The sequence below is a fragment of the Spea bombifrons genome, chromosome 2 (assembly GCF_027358695.1).
Source record: "Spea bombifrons isolate aSpeBom1 chromosome 2, aSpeBom1.2.pri, whole genome shotgun sequence".
Classification (NCBI taxonomy): domain Eukaryota; kingdom Metazoa; phylum Chordata; class Amphibia; order Anura; family Pelobatidae; genus Spea; species Spea bombifrons.
The window spans coordinates 98,240,876-98,260,747 of NC_071088.1; the positions used below are offsets into that span (position 1 = coordinate 98,240,876).

At 38.7% G+C, this 19,872-nt stretch overlaps 1 protein-coding gene across 13 annotated transcripts in view; it reads left to right on the plus strand.

Annotated features, from left to right (window-relative positions):
* The window catches only part of DOCK9 (dedicator of cytokinesis 9), a 108,727-nt gene that overhangs the window by 42,700 nt on the left and 46,155 nt on the right, over window positions 1-19,872 (plus strand). For all 13 annotated transcript variants that reach the window (XM_053455336.1, XM_053455337.1, XM_053455347.1 and 10 more), the window contains exons 3-9: window positions 5,835-5,924; window positions 7,809-7,891; window positions 11,197-11,266; window positions 12,651-12,746; window positions 12,967-13,101; window positions 15,234-15,408; window positions 15,655-15,716. In XM_053455336.1, the coding sequence (XP_053311311.1) occupies window positions 5,835-5,924; window positions 7,809-7,891; window positions 11,197-11,266; window positions 12,651-12,746; window positions 12,967-13,101; window positions 15,234-15,408; window positions 15,655-15,716 (711 nt within the window). The remainder of the gene's footprint in view (window positions 1-5,834; window positions 5,925-7,808; window positions 7,892-11,196; window positions 11,267-12,650; window positions 12,747-12,966; window positions 13,102-15,233; window positions 15,409-15,654; window positions 15,717-19,872) is intronic.

Consider the following 19,872-nt stretch of genomic DNA (forward strand, 5'->3'; position numbering starts at 1 on the left):
AAAGTTGCTTATTATTCTTGATTGGTTCAGCAAGCCTCTTTAAAAGTGATACTAGGAGAAGAGAGAGAACTTTATGACAGTAAGAGAATACATGATGCTGTCTAAGGCTGCCAACTAGATATATTATCGGGGGGGGGGCAGGTATTGAATCACTGTCTGGCTGCATGGAAAAGTGGGTATCAGTATACCTATTACCAGTCCCATTAACAGTTCACCTCGTGTCTTGACGTGTGTGGCCACAGAATTATGTAGCATGCAATATATGATACTATGTAATATTTGTTGTGGTGTAAGAAGAGCATGTTGGATAATCATTCTTTAACACACCCAATTTAAGCAATAAATGATACTATGTAATTGTTAAACTGTAAGAAGAGTATGTTGGATTATTACCCTTTAACACATTTTACATAAGCAATGACTTGTCAGCATGGAGAAACAAGAAGAAAAAAGTTAGTGGGATATAAAGAAGAACATCATTCTGCCTTCTCACATCAGGATCTCACCGACGATCGCTTGTTGAAACACAATGGATTCAGACTTATAGTGGAGGATCTCATTCACCGGGACTATTTTCTTATTAACGAGCATACAGTCCTGTCATACTCCCTAGAATAGAACCCTTTGCCTAAAAAGATGAGTGGAATCAAGGAGACCTCTGAACAGTCGCTTTCTTCATATGCTTTTTTCTGTTCTTCTGAATAACGAAGGTTTCCACATGACACAAGTGATTCCGGGTGGTGAAAGGAAATTTCCGTTATCACCTTTAACACTAAATGTCTAACGCTTTTTTTCTTCAAAGTGAGGAAAAATAAAGACGTTCAATATTAGTCTTATTTCAGTACTTAGACTGGACACACAAAATGGCCCCACCGATATATTCCTTTACACCAATTTTTTTTAAAATTTTATTTATATTACTTAAAACAATTAAAACCAGTGTGTCACCATGCAGAATGTGAAATCTTTGTAAGTAGCTTCTCTTAAATCTGCTTAAGCCATTTCCTCAAAGAAAGCTTCCTGGTATTTATTTTTATCCCAAATATTTGTTTAAAGATGCAGTGATTACAATCTAAGAAAAAAAATCTGTGGACCTAGAAGCAGGAAGCCAGGCCCTTGTGAGTACAAAGGTATTGGAAGAGTCCGCATCCGTCTCCTCTTAAAAATAACAATAAAGTGTATGCAAGAAGCACAGACGTCAACCAGGAAGCTGTTGGGTAGAATCTTTAGGGATTATATATATATATATATATATATATATATATATATATATATATATATATATATATATTTATTTATTTATTATATATTATATATTTCAACCGAAAATTGACAAACATTCACGTGCACCAGGTATTATCTTTTCCGTTACATTTATTTAAATTAGGGCTGCAACTTACGATTGTTTTCATAATCTATTAGTTGGCCGATTAACTGGATAAAGAAAATAAATGTAAATTTTTCGTTTATTTAAAAAAATGCATTTCTTGTTTTTATTTCCCAATCTGCCCCCCCCCAGTTATGCTCATCTGAGCCCAGGGCCACTCTGCCCCCCATATATGCCTTATACCCCCCCGATATGCCACTGTCGCCCTTTGCAATGCCTTATATGCTATATGCCATAATGCCCTCTGCTATGCCTTATACCCCCTGCTATGCCTTATACCCCAGATATGCTCCAGACTCCTTGGTGTCTAGTGGGGGTAGCCAGTGAACATCTGCACGATGTGCGTAGATAAACCTCTGTTGCTGGCCGGCACTTTCGCTGGAGCTTGGGTTCGCTGGGTTCCGTTCGGTTTTGGGACAGTTTCTTCATGAGCATCAGCTCAGCATCTCTTCTTCCATTCGATTCCTGTATGTCCTGAGCTGATGCTCATGAAGAAGCCGTCACAAAACCGAACGGAACCCTTTTATTGGAGGTTGTGGATACTATAAACAGCGGAGATTCCCATGTTAACTGGATAATGTCTAAATCCTGTTCTGATATCACATAGAAGTGGTGCTGTTATCATCATGGCACCATCTATTAGTGATTACATATTCTGAATATTACAACAAGCCTGACAATTTCAGTGTTTTTTTTATTTTATTTTATAGACAGATAACAATAAATACATAAATAAAAATAAAAGCAGGAAATATGCTATTGAGTCTTAGGAGCAGTGTTTACATCACCGTCACGGTAAACACAGCAGTTGCTATTTGACATCACAAGCATTAGAACACTCAGAGTAGGGATCAGAGAGATGCGTGTAGACATCTTCCTTGTAGTGTAGAGGTGACCGTATCGAGAGGAGTGAATAGCAGCCATGTCCATTCGGGCACTGTGCAGTATTTGTCGCGTCACTTTTAATAACACCTGCAATGTGACAGCCCTTTGCTGCGGACACCTTTTCCATCAGGAGTGCGTGCAGCAATGGTTTTACGCGGCTGCAAGAAAAACTTGTCCTCAGTGCCGAACCGTGGTAGGCAGCAGCCAAGATATAGTCCAAAAATTATTTTTTGAACTAGTTGAAGAGGATCCAGAAGAGCTGAGGAATGAAGCGGACAGAGTGTATGCCCGCCTTCTCTCAAAAGAGAGGGAGCTGACCGGATGGTTCAAAGCGGCATGCTCACTATATGAGGAGGTGAATGAGAAAACAGCGGAGTTACAAGCTTTAGAGAAGAAGTTTAGAGACATGACAAACTCATACTCAGGACTGGAAGAACAACTAAGGCTTCTGTATCGGGAGCAAGCGGAAACCAAAGCCGTCATGGAGAGAACCATCGCTCCTGCGATATTTGAGAGACCGGCTCCCACGGGATATCAGCGGCCGAAGCTCCGTCGCCCTGGTGAATTCCTGCAGAAAACCTTTAGTTTCCCTGCAGTGTCTGTGGAAGCCACCGGTCCCCCTGTATTTGGGATGTCATCTCCAATTGGAATCCAGAGGCCCAAGCTTCGGCCTCCTCATCACATGGGACGAGCTCTTGCTTGAGTTCAACAGCCTCAATAAAACAACTCAACCACTTCTAAATGTTAGGTGGTTTGAACCCTTGTAGTTCACAATAAATTAACTTGTTAGGATCTTATAATTTGTTGTGTTCTTAATTTTGTATTTCTCTGGTCCAAAGCAAATCAAAGCTGCTTGGTATAGACATAGCTATATTTAGCATTTTTCTAAATTATGATATATATGTATAATATTCAGTGAACATATGATGGAGGAACGTCACCTTAGAAAGGAGAAGGGAGATACTCAACTACAGAAAATAAAACCGTGATTGGTGAGAGAAAAAAAATGTAAAATGTCTTAATTTTTGGAATGACTCCTAGATGCAAACCAAATTTATCAAGCCGTGCATATATCATATACAGACGCAATCATTTATATCACTCAACTTACGCATGTCATGGGTTCTCCTGACTGCGTGTTCAAATAGAATAATCATGCTATGTCATATAGTTCTTTTCACCTATTCTTTCTATGTAAAGGCTTGGGTGAGGAAAGCTACTTTCAAGAGTAATAATTAACATGCCAGTTCTGACAGCTTTGGCCACATAATGTAGACTAATATCTTCAAAATAAATTACAATGATTACAAAACAAGAAGTACGAGTTAGAATTTTAGTAAATCGGTTCAGAGAGGCTGAAATATGGTATGAAAATGAAAAGCTGCATTTACATGACACTTTAATCACTTAATATATTATTTGTTACACTATTTTAAATACTGTTCTCTATTGCAATTTTTGACATTAAAATGTATTTGATGGCAGCTCTTTATTCATAAAGACTATGTTTAAAAAGCTGTGGTAAGAACTTGTTGGACGAAAAAAAGGTGGTGCAATTTAGGATGTTTTTAGCAGTTCTTGTTGGATGAATGAAATTGGGATTAGGGCTGCAACTAACAATCATTTTCATAATCTATTAGTTGGCCGATTATTTTTTCTATTAATCGGATAAAAAAATAAATGTAAATTTTTCATTTATTTAAAATTTGCATAATGTTCAGTCACCGCATGCTTTTGTTTGGTACTTCTTCTTTCGGGTCTCTCTGTAGTCCAAGTTATCATCTTTTGCTGTGCCCTCCTATCTGTGTATAGTCAACTGATCTGGTCACTTGTGTCGTAGTCCTATAAATTTGAGGGTCCTTGCTCTGTACAGTGCACTTGTCCCGTTCATTGTAACCAGGTAGTACTAAACCGAAGTGAAACTGTGGAACCTGCAGTATCTTCAACTGTTGGCATAACCTGGTTGTTTTTACGTCTTTGTTTTTCTAGCTCTCTTTCAGAGCCTTATTGTTTACTTCTTTTACTTTAGTTTTTTTATAAATTTTCAAAGAAATAGGAAGTACAAATAACACAAATAGTAATACATGGGAGACAGTCACAGCTGTCAGTTATGATCCGACCATGCGGCAATCACACTCACGCTTGACGATGAGATATCCTCGCATGGAGTCCATCAATGGCGCATTAGCCCTTTCTTACTGTCTCACCAGGAATGTTCAAAACGTTTAACATACTGATATTGAGGATTTTTTTCAAAATGAATGCACCCTCTGTAGAAAGCCCCATATCTGTATGGAATTGTCATAAAGCGGTGATTCGAGGTTTATGTATTAAATACGGCTCCGTACTCAAAAAAACGAAGAAAAACAATTAACGGATCTCCTGACTGAATTGTGAAATACAGAACAAGCTAATATAGCCTCACCATCTGATATACTAGCCTCACAACTAACCTGTATTAGACGCGATCTCCGTTGCCACATACTGACAACATATGAAAAAGCCCACCGAAAGACACAAGCCCACTATTACGCCCAAGACAATAAAACGGGTAAACTATCAGCACATCGCTTAAAAAAGCGACAATTAAATTCCTGCATACCTTTAATCATTTACTTCTTTTTCTTCCCCATCTCTTGCCTTTCACTTTCTCACCTCCCACTGCAATTAGCTATCCCCTGTTTCCACCAGCTTCAAGATCACCAAGCCACTGAATTCTGCTTGTGGCTTTCCCAGTAATGATTCAGCCTCATCCAAGTAGTCACTCGCCTTCCACTTTAGTCCTAATAGATTGTAAGAGGACAAGAGCAGGACAGTCTTTTCCTTCTGCACCGATATGTCTTATATGTGTTCATTTTATAAATCACTTGTGTATCTATTTTTTTGTATGATATTTTAATTTACTCTTTCAGTGGGTTGTTTTTTGGACTTAACAAGTATAACAAAGGCTTACGACATGTTCTTTTGGCTTCCCAAAATACCTCTGTTTGTATTGGTCAATACTGTCTAAAATAATAAAATACACGGTGTTCCTAAGTTCTTAAATTTGTCAAAGTGAATGAATGCATTTAAAATATTGTTTACAGCTTCAAGGAAAATACACATTGTATAGCAGTCTTCCTTTCCACGATTGTTCAGTAGATGATGCATGTAAAAACATTTTATTGCAGAATCTATTGTTCATACAGTAATTTGTATTCAGTGTTTAATTGTTAAAAGTGAAGTGTTTTAATTAGCACTGAATTTCCTTGAATGCACTTACATTCAAGTTTTTAGTGCCTGAAAATTAGTAAGTTGCTTTAATAGTGTGTTTGGTTTTATATATAGATCTTTAAGAGTTGATCTTTTGGAAGTACTTGCTATTTCATGGGCATTTTTACAACGCCGCAAAGCAGGTGGGATCTACAAACTAAGCTTGTGGGGCATCCCACCACAATGGACTTAAATCTGAACTTCTAATTTTGGTCATTTCAACCTTAACTGCTTTGCCAAGAGTATATCCACAAATGAAATATCCCATAATTAATGTTTTTATTTTATTTATTTCCCTTCCACAATACAGATAGCAACACTAAGGCGGCAGGGCCGATACATTTGCTCAACCGTCCCAGAAAATGCGGAGAAGGAAGCTCAGAGCCTGTTTGTCACGGAGGTAAGTGAATACACTTCCCCACTATCCTCTGCTATCACTAGCATATTTACTTATAGCTGATCTGTCAAATATATGTTTGCATTTATCTATTCTGTCTAAGATAGGTTTCCAAAACATGCAGGGGTGGGTTTTTTCTTATAGTGTATGATCCGACAGCCTAGAATTTTCTAGTGAACGGGGACTTTTAAAATCTCTGACTTCATTATGCATTTTCAAGAAGGGATGAACTGACCATGTATAATTTATAGTGAAGGAATGGAATTTGAAAGTCTCCTCGTCAGATCAACAATGTACTATGTCCCTCTTTCAGGAGAAATCCATTGCCCTTAGTTCCCGGTATGTTTGGTAGACTTGGTGAGCTGAAATGTTTTGGATTGCTTGATCGTTGCACTAGCTTCTAAAGTTTTGTCCTTCACCATGCATTTGTTGGACTGTAGGGGGTCAAACATGAGGAGCGTTGCATTATATGGAATCGAACACTGAGTGACCACTAAAAGCTTAGTAGCAGTTGAAACAAGATCTGATGTCTATGAGCGATGGATTTTGTATTTTAAGTCTTATTAGATGCTGTCTTTGGAATTAGGTTAGCTTGTTGATTCAGGTGACCAGAATCTATTTAGTTCTAAAGACTATGGAACCGTGACCTTTTGTTCCTGTCATTCTTTTGAATTGGCGTGTGGCTCAGCGATAACAGTGAGTTGTAACTTTGGGTGGATTATAGTGTTGCTTCCATTCGGCATTCGTTTCAGAAGTTGTATAAAAATACACATTGTAACACGCACTGTTTAACATCCACCTTTCCTTTCCCTCGGAGTTAGTTTGTGTGCAGAGTTGCAGTGTTTATTATCTTATGCGTCTGTTTTTAAGATTTGGACTTTAAAGCCGTGTTTTTTGTTTGCTAGATCAGGTTGAAGGCGCCACACTACTTTTGGCTTTGGATAAATGCTCTGTGACAAGGCTATTCTTGTGTTGGCTATCGCTTTTCTGAGATATCTGCTCTAAACACGGGCAGAACAAGCACATACGCAAAATGTTCCTGGAAGAACCTTTGTTGCCATTCAGTGGTATTTCAAATAAATATAAAATGTTTATAACAAATCAGCAGTTTGGCATTAGTGGTCCAAGCTAAAGCATTTTTCAAAGTGCTGCTAAGGGAACATGGTATGTTTGAAAACAAAATGTTATCCGGCATTGCTTTGATTTCTCATAAAGATTGATTCCCTCTTTTATTTTCCCATTGGGTGCAAAGATACGTTAAGCTGGAGAACCTTGATTTGTTTTAGTTTTTTAATGACCCTTTTAACTTGTTTAATGGGTAGCTTGCTGGCAATATGCAAAATGGGTACTAACCCTAGTTTGAGATACTATTTTCCATTTCTGAAAGGACTTCTCTTACTGTCAAATGTGAGGAGATGACCTTGTGTCTCCTGTGGAAGCCAGCTGGTGATGTCCCCTAGGAGAGGGCTTGTGTTCTATTGTAATATATTAATTTATAATGCACACTTTTAACTAGATACTGTGATAAATCTGATCTGCTTTCCAATGTTTTATCAGTCTGTGTTTGTAGCTACGTATTGGGCTGGTCTTAAAATGGTTGTTGATTTGTTGACATCTAAGTGTTCTGTAGAACATTCCCTCTTCAGTAGCTGAAAGTGCCCATACATAAATCACTGAAAAGTGATGGAACTGGGCCAGGTTTTTTATGGAATTACATTTTTTTTCTTGTATCTTCAAGTGAATGATGGTGTATGAGTACCCAGTGTCCTTTCTGGTTCCTTGTTAGATTCTCTATAGTACATCATTTCCAATTTTTAATGTGATTACATTTGCAGAAACCATAATACTAATGCAAGGAAACCTTTGATATTTTTTATCTTCTATCAGTGCATCAAAACATATCATTCAGATTGGCACGTCGTCACCTATAAATATGAAGACTATACAGGAGATTTCCGACAGCTTCCAAGGTCAGTGCACATGCTATATTACAGCTTGTTAATCCTAGGAAAAGTGTTTACAGCAAATGTGTGAAAATAACTAGGATGTGGTACTTTGCTGGCGGCATCAGATTCTCTGAGTAGGTGTCATTCAGACACCTGAAAAAGCGTTGCTGTATTTTTTAATTTTTTTTTGTATTTAATCACGACTGGCAGCGGAATGGAACTTTAATATAATATAAAATTTACTGAGCAATCCTGAGCAATACTATTACTGCCTGTATGTGACCTTCTCTATAAATGATTCATGGGGAAGTTAATATGTTTATATATATATATATATTATACTTAAACTACTAAACTACTTATCATGGATAAAAAAAACATATCTATCAATCAAAGATATAAATCAGATTATCTATCAGGACCCCAAATAGTATATCCATGTAATTACGCGGAAACTACAGAACGTTCACTTTCTCTAAGTTGACATTCTCTTAGCTGTTGGTACTGCGTGGTGTTAGGAGTTATTTTCTTACACTTGCCTTCTATAGTTATTACTATAGAGGTACTAATGTGTTCATAACCCTGAAAGGCAGGGGAGCAGTATAGTACAATTAAAAGCGAATCAATGCCAGTCCTCCAGAAGACAGATCTGATCCCCAAGAGACATCTCCAAGCTTTGATCTTGTCTTGACATTGGAATAATCGATTTGCAGTGGTAAATACTGACAAGAAATAATTCAATAGGTGTCTGTACTATATGGATCCAGAGTGTCTCCCATAGGGTTTCCACACCCTCAAAATTCAACTTTCCAGAAACAAATATTGCTGTTTTTTTTCCTATCTTTATTAGTGCGTTTAAAGTAATCACACTTTTTAGTACGTTTTTGTGGTAGGGGAAACCTTTTTGTATTTATATATACATATATATGTATGTATCTGTGTGTGGATATGTAAAAATATTGTGCTTAACAGTGGTAACAAGTGTAATTAAGTGGTACATTGTGTATTAAAATATTCTTTACAAATGTAATTCTTTTTTTACCGAAACACATACTTTCCCTCAGACAGGATCTGGCTTAAAACATTAGACCCCTATATTTCTTTACCCTATGCGTGTAAGCCTAGAATCTTGATCCTTGACGATCCATGTGTGCTCTAATTAGAAAGGACTGAAGAAACACTGCATAATTTAAGACCCTTAAACTTAAATCATTTCCCTTTTTTTACAGGGGTAAGAAGGTAACAGTTTTGAGGAAAGAATAATATAATCAAACAATATTGTGTATGAAATAGGAAGCGGGCAGCTGAGCTGAAAGGAAAATCCTCAGTAGGTTCCAAGGAGTGGACGGCTTCAATGAAGTATAAAATCAGAGTTACTGAAAACAGAAAATTAGATCTACCAAGAGAAAACAATACTCCCAACAGGGCTTCTGCAGATCATTTACACATATAATTAATCACAATAAACACATTACCGCTGCGTTCTTCTAAAACATTGACTAGCCCCTAATATAATAAAGGAGTTTGTTTTAAGATAGCATCCATTCATAAAGTATTTCAGAGCAAGCAAGCCTGTGTGTAGGTTGCCTGCTTGGTCCTTCAAGCAAAATCTAAATAATGGTTATGTGTAGGGGTAGCATCCGTTCCTAGAACTGTACTGTACGATGTCTGACACACCACAAGCATGCAAACTAACATGGCTTAGAGTATTTAGCTATGTTTTCTGCAACCTGCTGCGTGATCTGCGCTTTGAATGGTACTGATCTTTGCAGGTCCACCACCGTGTAGTTCCATGAGGACCTGTTCTTATTCTTTGAAACAATCATGCAGATGGTTTGTCCAATTTGTATGTGATTCCATTGGGTTTTCTCTTCTAACCATGTAGCTGACGATTTTTAAAACTTTATGACCCAATAATGCTTTATTCTATCATTACAATGGGCTGCTTTTGGGTGTCAAACATCTGATATAAGCTCTGGACAGGTTCTCATTTGTATATGGGCTGCATGTTTGTTTTTTTGGGTGAATGGGCACAGATCTTATGACCTGTACCAATTCCGTGTAAGTCTATTTCTGGAAAGGAATAGGTGTTGAAAAGTTTTTATTGCCCTACAGTGGGGTTAAGAAAAAAAGATTTTCTATTATAGTGTAACGTTTGTGTGCTAGGAAAGTCGGTCTAACTTTCTTCCCACTCTGTCCTCTTACCTGGGTTAATACACGTTAAATAGGGAGTGCATGTTTCTTGATATTATGAATCACACAAGTGATAAGTTTACTTTTTATACCGTCACATAAAAGTAAGAACAATATAGCAAAAGCAGGTCACAGAATCAGAGCAAAGCTAACCAAACACAGTAGTCTGGTCTTCAGACTTCTCATCACTATAACAACGTGTGAACAGTATGGATATACTGTATTTATAATACTCATCAGCCAGGTGGGAACTATACCTGCAAAGGTAAACCGCAGAGAGCTTCACAGAGCGAGAAGCAAAAGGAGTATTTTTTATTATTACCCATCCCTGATTCCAGTTGCTATAAAGCAGCAGTGTGCGCATCAGTTCAGTGAGAATTACGGCGCTCCGACTGTGCGAGTTGTTGTTGGCCTCTCGATAATCTTTATCGGATCCTGCCAGATTTTCATATCCTGCACATAGCATCATTTCCTCCCATTTCTCCAGGGCCAGCCAACCTCCACTTCTTTTATTTCACATTAAACTGTTCAGGCTGTTCTGCTTATCTCATTGTTTGGTTTAAATGAGGTTTTACTGCTTGGGAAAAAAAAAAACAAGTATATTATACATGTTTCCAATGTCTTTTACGTTAAAAACCGTGAGCTACGCTGGTATTGTCAGTCTTTCACACGTCCACGTAGGTCAGTTTGTTAACCTTGTAATAATGGCACCTTAGAAGGTGGCAAACTTTGTGTACTCAATACGATTCTGTTTGCAGGGAATTATCTTCTTATTATTATTATTATATATATATATTGGAGCATTAAATGATCCGTAACACACATTAATATTCCATCCAAAGAAAGAAGAGACATTTCAGCAAGAGTGATTGACACTTAACACAATCCCTGCTTCTGTAATCTGGTATTTTTGGAGTGTGGTCCCATTTCTTTTCTGTCCACTTTATGTAAAGATGATTTACGTGGATGTATAGCGTGTTTGATTTTTGATTTATTTATTTAAATTGAATTCTATGAATTGTATATAGAGGTTACATTGAACTAATTCATGTCCAGAGATATGGTAGATGCGTATTTCCTTGTGTCTTGTATATGTACAGCTATATGTAATTTTCTATCCCTTCTCTGTCAAATAGCAAAGGAGCCAAACCTGAGAAACTGCCAGTACATGTGTATGAAGTGGATGAAGATGCAGACAAAGATGAGGTGTGTACATTAATAATTTATATCCGAAAAGTGAAACTGCATTGCATGAGCAATTGATGAATATAGTGTTCGTGTGTGTTAGGAGTTTGTCCATTATGGTGTTTATAGACCATTTTCTCCCCCATTGAGTTTAAAACGATGATATTGCAGCCCGTTTGGGGGGAAAATGACTGTTCTGTCTTGTTTACCCATTGTCTAATGCTGTGGAAGATTCTTCCATATTTGCGGTAACTGCCGTATTTGTTTTAAGAGGATATTTGTAAATGTCGCCTCTAACCTCCTGACCGACCGCGGATGATCTCCTCTCGCTGCCATCCTGTTTGACGGGAGCATATGGATAATACCTGTGTACGGCCGCTGTCTTTTTCCTGTCTTTTACTTCTATGTCCTTAAATGCTCTTTTTGTGTTTTTGCTGTTCTATGCAGAATATTTTTACATTTAAAGCAGTAAAGGATGTACAGGTATCCATTTAGTGTGTGTTTTCCCTGCCGCTCTCGGGTGATTGATGTGTGCAGATGCTGTTTCGGTGGTGATTTCTATAGCTTTTCTTGTAGTTGGATTCTTTAGTGCCCGCGTTTTGAAGTGTTTTTAAATGCATTATGGATTGCCTTAATTTGTGGAAAATTAAAAAAAAAACAATGCAGTTGCATGGTAACCGGATTAAGTAGCCAAGCTACAAACTAGTTATAGTTTAGTTATTTATCATTGCCGTAATCCACAAATCTTTCTGCACCATGACCAATGCAGTACCGTGGTTCACAATTCCCAACACCCAGCCTCGTTGGCAAAGATACCAAAGGACCATAGATAATTCTTTGGTTTTATTTTCCTCTGCTGCGTTAATGAATCTGTATTTGTCGATGTGATGAGGAATGTTTTAGAAACGGCAGGTTTTCTTATAATCTTATAATCTGATATTGTTACAGTTCCCTGAAAGCACAAACTTCAGGGAACTTGTAATAAACTGTGAGCTCTTCATATGCACTTGTTATGTTTGTAGAACAGAACGATATATCTGGTGATAGAAAATGCCATTTATATCGTGTATAAATAGCTTGCAGTATGTACATGTTCCTGGTAGTCAATGATTATGTGTCTTCCAGCAGGGCCAGAGTTGCTGGTGAAGAGGATCTTTTTCAGATTGATAAAAATACCCTTCTTCCCATAAATCCCTTCATTAAAAATGCATGTGTCATGTATTGGGCTGAATGAACAATTAATAAATCCAGAAGAGATCTGCACTGGGTTACGTTCATTGATGAGCCTTCAAATGTTTTAGAATGTTCTGAAACCAAACGGGAACATTCAGACTGGAAGTATTTTTTTCTTTTTTTTTAGCGGGGTGATTTTTATGTCGTATAACAAACATGTGTTTCTTTATAGGATGCTGCATCCCTTGGGTCTCAAAAAGGAGGGATCACGAAGCATGGCTGGCTGTACAAAGGGAACATGAACAGTGCAATAAGTGTGACTATGCGGGTATGTTTCCCCACCACGACCGACATCTCTGAATTTTACATTCTACCAACAGCCTGCTGCAACCCGACTTCCAATTCCTCCATAATGTCACTTGTGTAAACTTGTAATTATTGTATATTTTCTAGAATAATTGTTTTTCATTTGAAGAGAATACTTTTTAACAAACATTCATTTATAAAAATGTCGACCTAACACAGCATTTGCATTTTCTTCCTTAAAGTCTTTCAAAAGAAGATTTTTCCACCTAATACAGCTTGGAGACGGCTCATATAACCTCAATTTCTACAAGGATGAAAAAATCTCCAAAGAGCCTAAAGGATCAATCTTTCTTGATTCTTGCATGGGCGTAGTGCAGGTAGGTGTTACTCAATTACCTATTTCAATCCTGCTCTCATTAGACATTCAGCTGTACACATGTGCAGGTCTATTATGAAGGACCTGATCTGATATTCTCTTATTGTCTTTTTAACTATACATAAAGCAGAGCCCACTGAGCTTCTCTCCACGAGTACAATCGCTGTGAACTCTGGGAAGTTGTCTCCACCAGCTCCCACCACACACTTTGTGCATGTCTAACAAGGCCGCAGTGCTCCACAAACACTTTTGTGTGTGTATATATGTGTGTATGTATATGTAATGTGTGTGCAGTGCTGCTATCCAAGTATAAAGAAAAATTCTCAAAAAAGCAAAAATGTTTCACGTTTCCGCAATCCACAAAAGTGAATCTGGCGGATACTTTCTTCTCGGAGGAAGTAGTGTTCTCCGGGGACTGGGAGTGTTAATATTCACTGGCGTGTTTAGTTGAGGAAAGAGCTGCTCTCTTTTAGATGCCGTCGCTACATTCTAAAAAGAAAAAAATAGAGAGATAAAAAAGGCTCGTTTTGCTTTTCTATAGGTTTACATTGCAGACTATCACTTCAGATTGATTGAGCCTGTCAGTATGGTAAATTCCTAGCTTCCGATACATACGTTTACATCTTGTTACATGTGGCCTTTGCCACCGCATTAAAGATGCACTCCTACGCGCTTCACTGACACATTTAAATAGGGATGCATCATGTTTTACTGGTGCCAAAATAGCATCCATTCCTATTTACCATGCCCCCTTTCCAGCATAGTTAACACAAACAACAAAGCGCCTGCAGCATTTTTCCATTGGAGATTTGAAGTTGATACCTTTTTATTGGGCCAACCTAGAAAAGGCTGTAAAGTTACAGGACCTTTGTGGCCTCAGAGGTCTCTTCTTGTGATGTAGAAGAGACCTCTAAGGTCCTAAAGCTTAACATTGATTTAAATCTCTGCTTTAACGTGGACTAATTTGCAATATAAGTAAGGCACACAGAGCGTTTAATTGCAAAACGGATCAGTGTTTTTCAAGTAATAAAAATGTTCGCAAGTCTGAATAAGGAAGGAAAAGCAAACCGGTAGCAATGAATCCTTTGTTTTTTTAACCGTTTGAAAGCCAGCGGTAACAGCGTTAAACATTACTAGCCGTGGGTGTTCAGTTCAGCTGGAATGATAAGGGAATCCTGCATCCCAGAAAAAACACAAGGTCAGGTGAAATGACATACGGAAAAACACACTGATGTTATGTATATTTTCCAGTCGGGAAATTGCATAGGAATGCACTTTTTCCCCACAATCATCATTTTAAGTAAAGCTGGAATGCATAGCTTAGTTTAAGATCTTCAGTATGAGATTGGTGTTGGTTTACAGCACAGTCAATGCTGCGGGTTATTTAAAAGAGATCGATATGTATGTTCGGATGTTCAAAACCTCTTTACATATGATAGATTGGCGCGTAATACGCTTTGCCGCACAAACATAGATACACGGTGCTACCATACATTAAAAGCAGGCGTAGGCAAACCCCCAAAGCTCCTAAAATGTTACCGCTGATGCCTTAACATTTGGATGATTTTAGGTATTAGTTTGTGAGTAGGCAAGACTTCTACCCGCTTTCACTATTCTGTTGGATATCATAATGGCCACTGGTAAGGTTCTGGCCCAGCGCAGGGAGTGAGTCCACCCTGAAAGATTAATTTAAAGTAGATTGTAAGCTCACTTGAGCAGGACCCTCGCACCCCTTATTTCTGTAGATCAAGTTATGTTATATACTATTATGTCCCATCTACCCATTGTACAGCGCTGCAGAATATGAGCGCACTATAAATAATAAGTAATAGATTATATCGATCTCTTTAATTTAATGAAAACCTGTTCTTTAGAAGATAATATGCACACTAGGGAGAATTTCCTGCATGGATTTCTCTTGTCGCTGTGTGAAATGCCAGCAATTTTAATGATCAAAAATATCATATGCTGAGGGATTCAAAGAGATTTCCCTCTTTATACCCTTTGATTTGAATGAAAGCCCCTAAACCACCGTGGCTTCAGTATTTAAATGAAAGCCCCTAAAGCCACTATCCTTTAGTGTTTACAAATGAAGATTTGTAACTTTTTTATTCATTTATTTATTTATTTTAGAACAACAGGGTCAGACGTTTTGCTTTTGAGCTCAAGATGCAAGACAAGAGCAGTTATCTCTTGGCCGCAGACAGCGAAGCTGAAATGGACGATTGGATAAGCATGTTAAATAAAATCCTACAACTCAACTTTGAAGCCGCTATGCAAGAGAAGAGAAACGGAGAGTCTCATGAAGGTATGATACACTTTCTATTACACGTTTAACTAACCAGCCCTTTGTAAGTATGACAGATGGTATAAATGAGTGCAGTGCCCGGACACGATGCTGGAAGCCTCACATGCTGTTTTGGTGTGGCGTGTAATATGTAACGTGTAATGGTGATGTGCATAAGCCATAGTTTAATATGACGAGTGAAGGCTACATGGTATAGTCTCGCTCTGCAGATATCAAATGTATTTTTATTTTTTATGTATTTATTAGATGATGAGCACAGCAAGTTTGAAAACTCATCTTCTAGCCTGGATAGTTACCTCCCTGATAAGGTATGTCCCCATACTGAGGCGTTTGCTTATACCTTTGTTTCAGAATGCTTCAGAAACTCCACACTTTTGTTAATTCTGTTCCTCAACTTACTTTCTATTATGTATACCACATATACCATATTGGCTCGGATATAGGCTGCCCCCGCATATAGGCCGCACCCTAAAAGTTTGGTGCTTTTTTAAAGAAAAAGTTTTTTTTCTTTAAAAAAGCACCAAAAAAACATCCTGCCACTCTGTCCTCTCCCCCCCTCCGAGATATGCTGCCACTCTGTCCTCCCCCCCGAGATATGCTGCCACTCTGTCCTCCCCCCCCCGAGATATGCTGCCACTCTGTCCCCCCCCCCGAGATATGCTGCCACTCTGTCCCCCCCCCCCCCGACTTACCAGAGCAGACTCCCGGGTGTCTTGCGGGGCCGGAGGGGGACATCTATGCACATCGTGTATACAACTCCCGGTGCCAGCACTCAGCGGAAGTGCCGGCACCGGAAGTTGTATACGCGATGTGCATAGATGTCTTCCGCCAGCCTTACAAGACACCCGGGAGTCTGCTCTGGTAAGTCGGGGGGGGATGTAAAATGCATCATGCAGTCCACGCGATGCGCTTAGACAACCTCCCGTGCCGGTACTCCCCCCGTGGAAAGTGCTGGCAGGGGAGGCTGTCTGAGCGTATCAGACAGTAGGATGCAGGTCCCCTGCACCGCTGCGGGGGATCTGTATCCTGACCCCGCTGCCTGCCCGGCGCCCGGGACTGCATGTCCCGGGCGTCGGGCGCTAGACCCCGAATATAGGCCGCACCCCCACTTTAAAGACTTAAAGTGGGGGAAAAAAGTGCGGCCTATATTCGGGCCAATACGGTATATATGTTTTTATGCTTTCTCCTTCACCCATGTGTGTTCTCAGTGGAAGTGTTGTGAGAAATGTTAATGACCGTTGTTTGCCTTTTGACAAAATTGCTGGAGAAAAAGCATTCTTACTTCACTTTAAGAATATGCATTTCTTTTCAAACATCTTGCTCCTAAGAATAATATAAAAATGGTGACGATATTGTGTGATATGGAAACCAACTGATATTACTTAAAAAATATGCGTGGTTTACCACATAATAAAAGCAGTCTGAATCTAATGTGGTGTGACTCAACACAGACATATATCTTACTGGTCAGCAATATTAAATATTGATTAAGAATATTCACTGCATTTTTCAACCTTTTTTGGATCATTTTACTGTAGAATATCTAGTGCGGAGACCCTTCACTCCAATTCCCCAGAAAATGTCGTTTATTCTTTACTTAATATAATAAAAGCTGTTGCCTTTCCTTTATGTAGTCATTGTAATATCTCTTCATCATGTGTCTCAAGGTTATAAAGCATCAGCCTCCCAACTGCTGGTGTATGAAGGGATTCAGCGGGAGTTATGTCCCGTCCAGCTGTTACATTAAACGTCACTTTTCCTACTTTGCTAATTTTGGATGAAAACCATGCAAAGCGTTTTGCGGGTTTAGCAAGTGTTGCCATCCATGTTCTTGCTCTGTGAAGGATGGGCTGCTAGTTCCCATAACATGTCTGAACGGATCTCCTTATTCATCCATACTTCAATGAATCCTTAGCATTGTTTCAGGATGAAATGCTGCTTGTTCAGTTACCTCGTAGGAGACATATCGTCAGGCCGGAGTTGAGGGACAGTTGGAAAAGTTGCTATTATCATAGAAACATAGACTTTGACAGCAAATAAGAAGTATTTGGCCCATCCAGTCTGCTTGTTTTCTCCTGCCTTAAAGCCCCAACCCTTAATCAGTCCTTGGTCTCATCTTATTTTCACAATAAGCCTATCCCATGCATGTTTAACGTCCTTACTGTATTATTTTATGCCGTTGCAATTCCACGCCTACATAAATCCCCTTAGTGTATTATCGATTAACAATATAGCTGCGATGTGTTCAGTGAAAGTAAGGAACTTTGTGATTCACCTTATAATTGTGACAATAATTTCACAAGGTCTGTTTAGTAAGAATAGCTGTACGCTGTATATTTCAGTCCTTACACAGCAGTCACGGTAAGATGAGATAACCGATGTGATTGCTTCAATTGTTTACCATTTTTATGGTTTTTAAGTGATCGAATTCCTTTCTGTCTCAGACGAGCAGTGCTTGGTGAATTCACTTGGCCTTTCTTTGAATTTCACTTATAAACATTCAAGTCTTTAGTAGCATTTTACTAGATTGCTTAATGCCTTCCAAGTACTGCAGTGTGAGTCAGCTATTAACCGTGATCCAAAGCTCTACATATTTGTGAGGACTTCTGGTTTCTATCAGTGCACAATGTTTTGTAATCGGGACATCTCAAAAGAAAAAAAATTCCCGCACGTAACCCCAAGTTACCAGGGAAAATGAACGAGACTTTATGACATAGGAACCTGTGCTGCATGTGCAATCACCTATATGATGTTATTGAGAGGTGAGAATACTGGACTGTTACATAGTAAAAGCTGAGATTCTCACCATGGCATCCCATTTGATATGAGGCTTTGTATCCATAAGTAGTTATTTTCTTCTATCAATATTGACTTTTTTTTGTGTGTTGCCCCCCTTTTTTTTTTCTTTCTTTTAAGTAAGAGAAATAGAATGCGGGCTATGAAACACATAATGGGTATATCAAAATTGTATGAAAGAAATACTAAAGATTATTATTTGTTCTTTGACGGATAGAGCTGGGACGTAGATTTTGAAAGGTATTGGGGTGGAAGGACCAACTTCGGCAGGAAAATAACTGTTCCTCGATTGCATGCCAATGGAAACAGCAGAATGGAGGATGTTCCACTCATTCTTGGAAAATGCAAGATTTAATCCAGTGAACGAATGTCAATCTGTGCCCAAACATTTGGACATTTCCAGAGAGAGTTTACCATTTTTACTAGAATTACCCCCATTTTTGATGCAGTCTTGCCTTTCTAAACCCATGAATCACACCCTTGGTATCCATGTGAGTTATACTACATTCTTGTGCCAGTGCGCTCATATCAGTGTTAGACTTTTTGGCAAGCAAATAAAATCCTCATTCATTTGTAACGTGACGTGTATAGGTTGCATGCTAGTTTTACAATTAATGCATCTGAACGAAAAGGGACATTTATAGTCTGTCCAGTATGATAAAAACTAAACCACTTGGTTAGAACCCTTTTTTTTGGTTCTGTCGTAATCAGTCCTATAAAATAGTATTTCTAGCAAGTATTCCCAGCAAAGAAAAAGGCTACAGGGCGCAGTGTAAAGTATTTCAGCCGTACACATACCGATATCCTGGAAATAACATTCAGTCCCAGGTTTCTCCTTTCCTTAACTGAACATTTACAACGCCAGGAACGCTTTCTTATCTGCTCGGTGAAATAACAAGACGGGGCTGAACTCAACTTATAGACATGGTGGCTTTGAGTGCAGACCACAAGCTGAACGTGTCTGGCTCCAGACTGAGACCCTCAGGCTGTACGAGTAGACACCGTAAAGAACTTATAGGAAATGTCAACTGTTTGACGTTTTCCGATTTGATTACTCTGAAAACGTATGTGCAAAAGAGTGGGTTTCATTCCGGTATTTCTTTCTTTAATGTAGATTTATTTGTCTCTGGTGCTTACCAAGTACTGGATGATATGTGATACCACTTAGTCTTACATAAAAACCACGAGATGTATCTGTGTGTGATACAGTAAAACATAGGAGTGTTGTGGTTATGAGCATACAGAGGGGTATAAAACTTTCTAATATAAATTCATTAAATTGTTCGTAGGATGGATGAGAGCTTTATTGACAGAGGTGGGAGTTGGTAGGAGACCTTTCATTATATATGGCCATTCCTGGCTTGGTACTCTGCAAGAAAGGCTGAGCTGACCACCATTTTCAAAGTTTTCCTGATTTAATTTAGCTTTGTCAGCCAAGCTGTTCTTAATTATAATGTTTGTGTGATTCTTACTACTATTATATCAGACTGGATATCTACAAAGATCCTGCAGACATGGCTTCTTACAGGTTAATGATGCGGTGTAGCTTCGTATTTTTGACCTTAATGGATCGCTTCCTATCTCCTAAAATAGCCTGACTTAAATATTTCATATGCTGGAGGCCAGCGGTGTCTGCTGCTATTTCTCATGCCCTACTTTTTCGCTCTG